The following is a 2,176-nucleotide window of genomic DNA, read 5'->3' as shown; positions in this document are numbered from 1 at the left end:
GCCCTCGGCGCCCTACAGTGATGCTTGTCCCTCACACCGCCCATTTCGTTATGCCGGTGATCGCTATTATTACTCTGCGCCTCCCACCGCAACATCTGGTGACGGACTCCGGAATGACGATTACGCCGGTTCACGTCGCTCCCGATCTCCAGCCAGTCGCCGCAGGTCACTGTCACGTAGCCCCATACGCCTTACATCCCCTCCTCCCCAGCGGGGAAACATGTAGTTGCAGTTCCTGGGGGTCGTCCTGCATCGACTGCACCGTTTTCAAATGTCCCCCCACCGCACCCTCGAAACTGCATCGACGTTTCCATTGATGTCCATTTTTCATCAGCACTTATTGACACCGGCTCCTGTGTTTCTATTTTGTCTGCTGAGATGTGCATGAAGCTGCGCAAAGTAACGTTCAAAGATGGATCCTTTCTCAAATCGGCGTTTAACCACATTTCTCACACGACTGGTTCCTGCACCGCCCGTATAGCGATATCCGATGTATGCTTCCCTGTGGAATTCCGAGGCCTCCCTGTTACCTCGCATGACATTATACTGGGCTGCGATTACCTTCAAGAGCATCACGCCATTATCGATCACTCTCGCGGTGAGATCACTCTGCCTACAGGGCCGGTCTACGCCAGTGAGGCCGACTGCGGCGTCCTTAAACTGCACGTTGAGCACGATACCGTACTTCCCCCCCGTACTACCACATTCATAGATGCCGTCTCCTCTGAAGCATCGTCTACTCCTGAGGTGATACTGTCTCCTCACCATACTCCGCTCGCACGCAAGGGTCTCGTTGCTCCGTTCTCCCTCTCACGAATTGACGGCGGAAAGACGTCTCTCCCTGTCAGCAACACTTTATGGGAGCCTGTCCTGTTGCCGTGCGGATTTGTCGTTGCCACCTTGGAACCCGTGAAGCTCGGCTCCGTGCATGCTCTCGGAAATTCCGCTGAAGCCGCGGTCACTCTCCCTCATCCAGTACACGACTCGGCCCTATGTCAAACTGTTTCTCCCTCGCTTGACGATCGGAGTAGAGGCATGCTTCTGTGCTTATTACGAAATTATGCACATTTATTTGACCTCGACAAATCACCTCTTGGGGTTGCACACGACGTGGAACACTCAGTTGACACTGGCGAAGAAAGGCCTCTTCGACAGAGACCGTATCGTGTTTCCCCCGCCGAACGACAACAAATTGATAAAGAGGTCGACGAAATGCTGTCCAAAGGAATAATCCGTCCTTCCTCGAGCCCTTGGTCCTCACCTGTCGTCCTGGTTCCTAAGAAGGATGGCTCTATACGTTTTTGCATTGATTACCGACGGCTCAACAAAATAACCCGGAATGACGTGTACCCCATGCCCCGGATTGACGACGCTCTAGACTCCATGCAAGGCGCCAAGTATTTCTCCTCTCTTGACCTCCGTTCTGGGTACTGGCAGATCCCTATGGCTGAGCAGGATAAACCGAAGACCGCTTTTGTTACACCGGACGGGCTATTCGAGTTCAATGTGATGCCGTTCGGCCTCTGTAACGCTCCAGCTACATTCGAGCGGATGATGGACACTGTGCTTCGGGGGCTCCGCTGGCGAACGTGCCTATGTTACTTGGACGACGTTGTCGTTTTCTCGGAAACATTTGAAGACCACCTACTTCGCCTAGAATCTGTATTCTCCGCATTCCAGTCTGCGGGCCTCCAACTCAACGGGAAAAAGGAACATCCATCGCTATGTGTCGTCATGCCAACTGTGCCAACAACGCAAGTCTACCGCCACATCCTTTGGTCGCCTACATCCTCTACCACCCCCACTCCATCCCTTCGAACGAGTCGGAGTAGACCTCTTCGGCCCTCTCCCCCTGTCTACTTCTGGAAACGGCTGGGTTGTAACGGCAATTGACCATTCCACCAGATATGTCGTTGCTTCCGCCCTGCCTTCCGCAACAGCTGCTGATATTGCCCAGTTTTTTATTCAACGTATCCTCCTCCAGCACGGCGCTCCCAGAGTCCTGTTGAGCGACAGAGGCTGCCAGTTTGTGGCTGAGATTGTCGTCAGCCAAACAGCGTTACGACGCGTCCCACGCTAACGTTGTTTATCGTCCTGCGGACCTCGTTTGGCTTTGGGTGCCTCTGCGGAAGCCTGGCCTTTCGTCCAAATTCCTCTACCACTACGTTGGCCCCTA

The 2,176-nt window shown here is 54.0% G+C and overlaps 1 protein-coding gene across 1 annotated transcript; it reads left to right on the top strand.

The window, feature by feature from the left end:
- The first annotated feature begins 378 nt into the window (after positions 1–378).
- LOC135389316 (uncharacterized) lies at positions 379–1,893 on the top strand. The gene has a single exon (XM_064619379.1). It carries the CDS (start codon positions 379–381, stop codon positions 1,891–1,893), a length of 1,515 nt encoding a protein of 504 aa, XP_064475449.1.
- The last annotated feature ends 283 nt before the right edge of the window (positions 1,894–2,176 follow it).

This window comes from Ornithodoros turicata, chromosome 3 (assembly GCF_037126465.1).
Source record: "Ornithodoros turicata isolate Travis chromosome 3, ASM3712646v1, whole genome shotgun sequence".
In the NCBI taxonomy this organism is placed as follows: domain Eukaryota; kingdom Metazoa; phylum Arthropoda; class Arachnida; order Ixodida; family Argasidae; genus Ornithodoros; species Ornithodoros turicata.
The sequence above is the reverse complement of the archived record's forward strand: the minus strand, read 5'-3'. Positions and strand labels throughout refer to the sequence as shown.

Bases quoted from the DNA above. Each gene is read 5' to 3' on its own strand.
- LOC135389316 (XM_064619379.1), top strand. From the start codon at position 379: ATGTGCATGAAGCTGCGCAAAGTAACGTTCAAAGATGGATCCTTTCTC.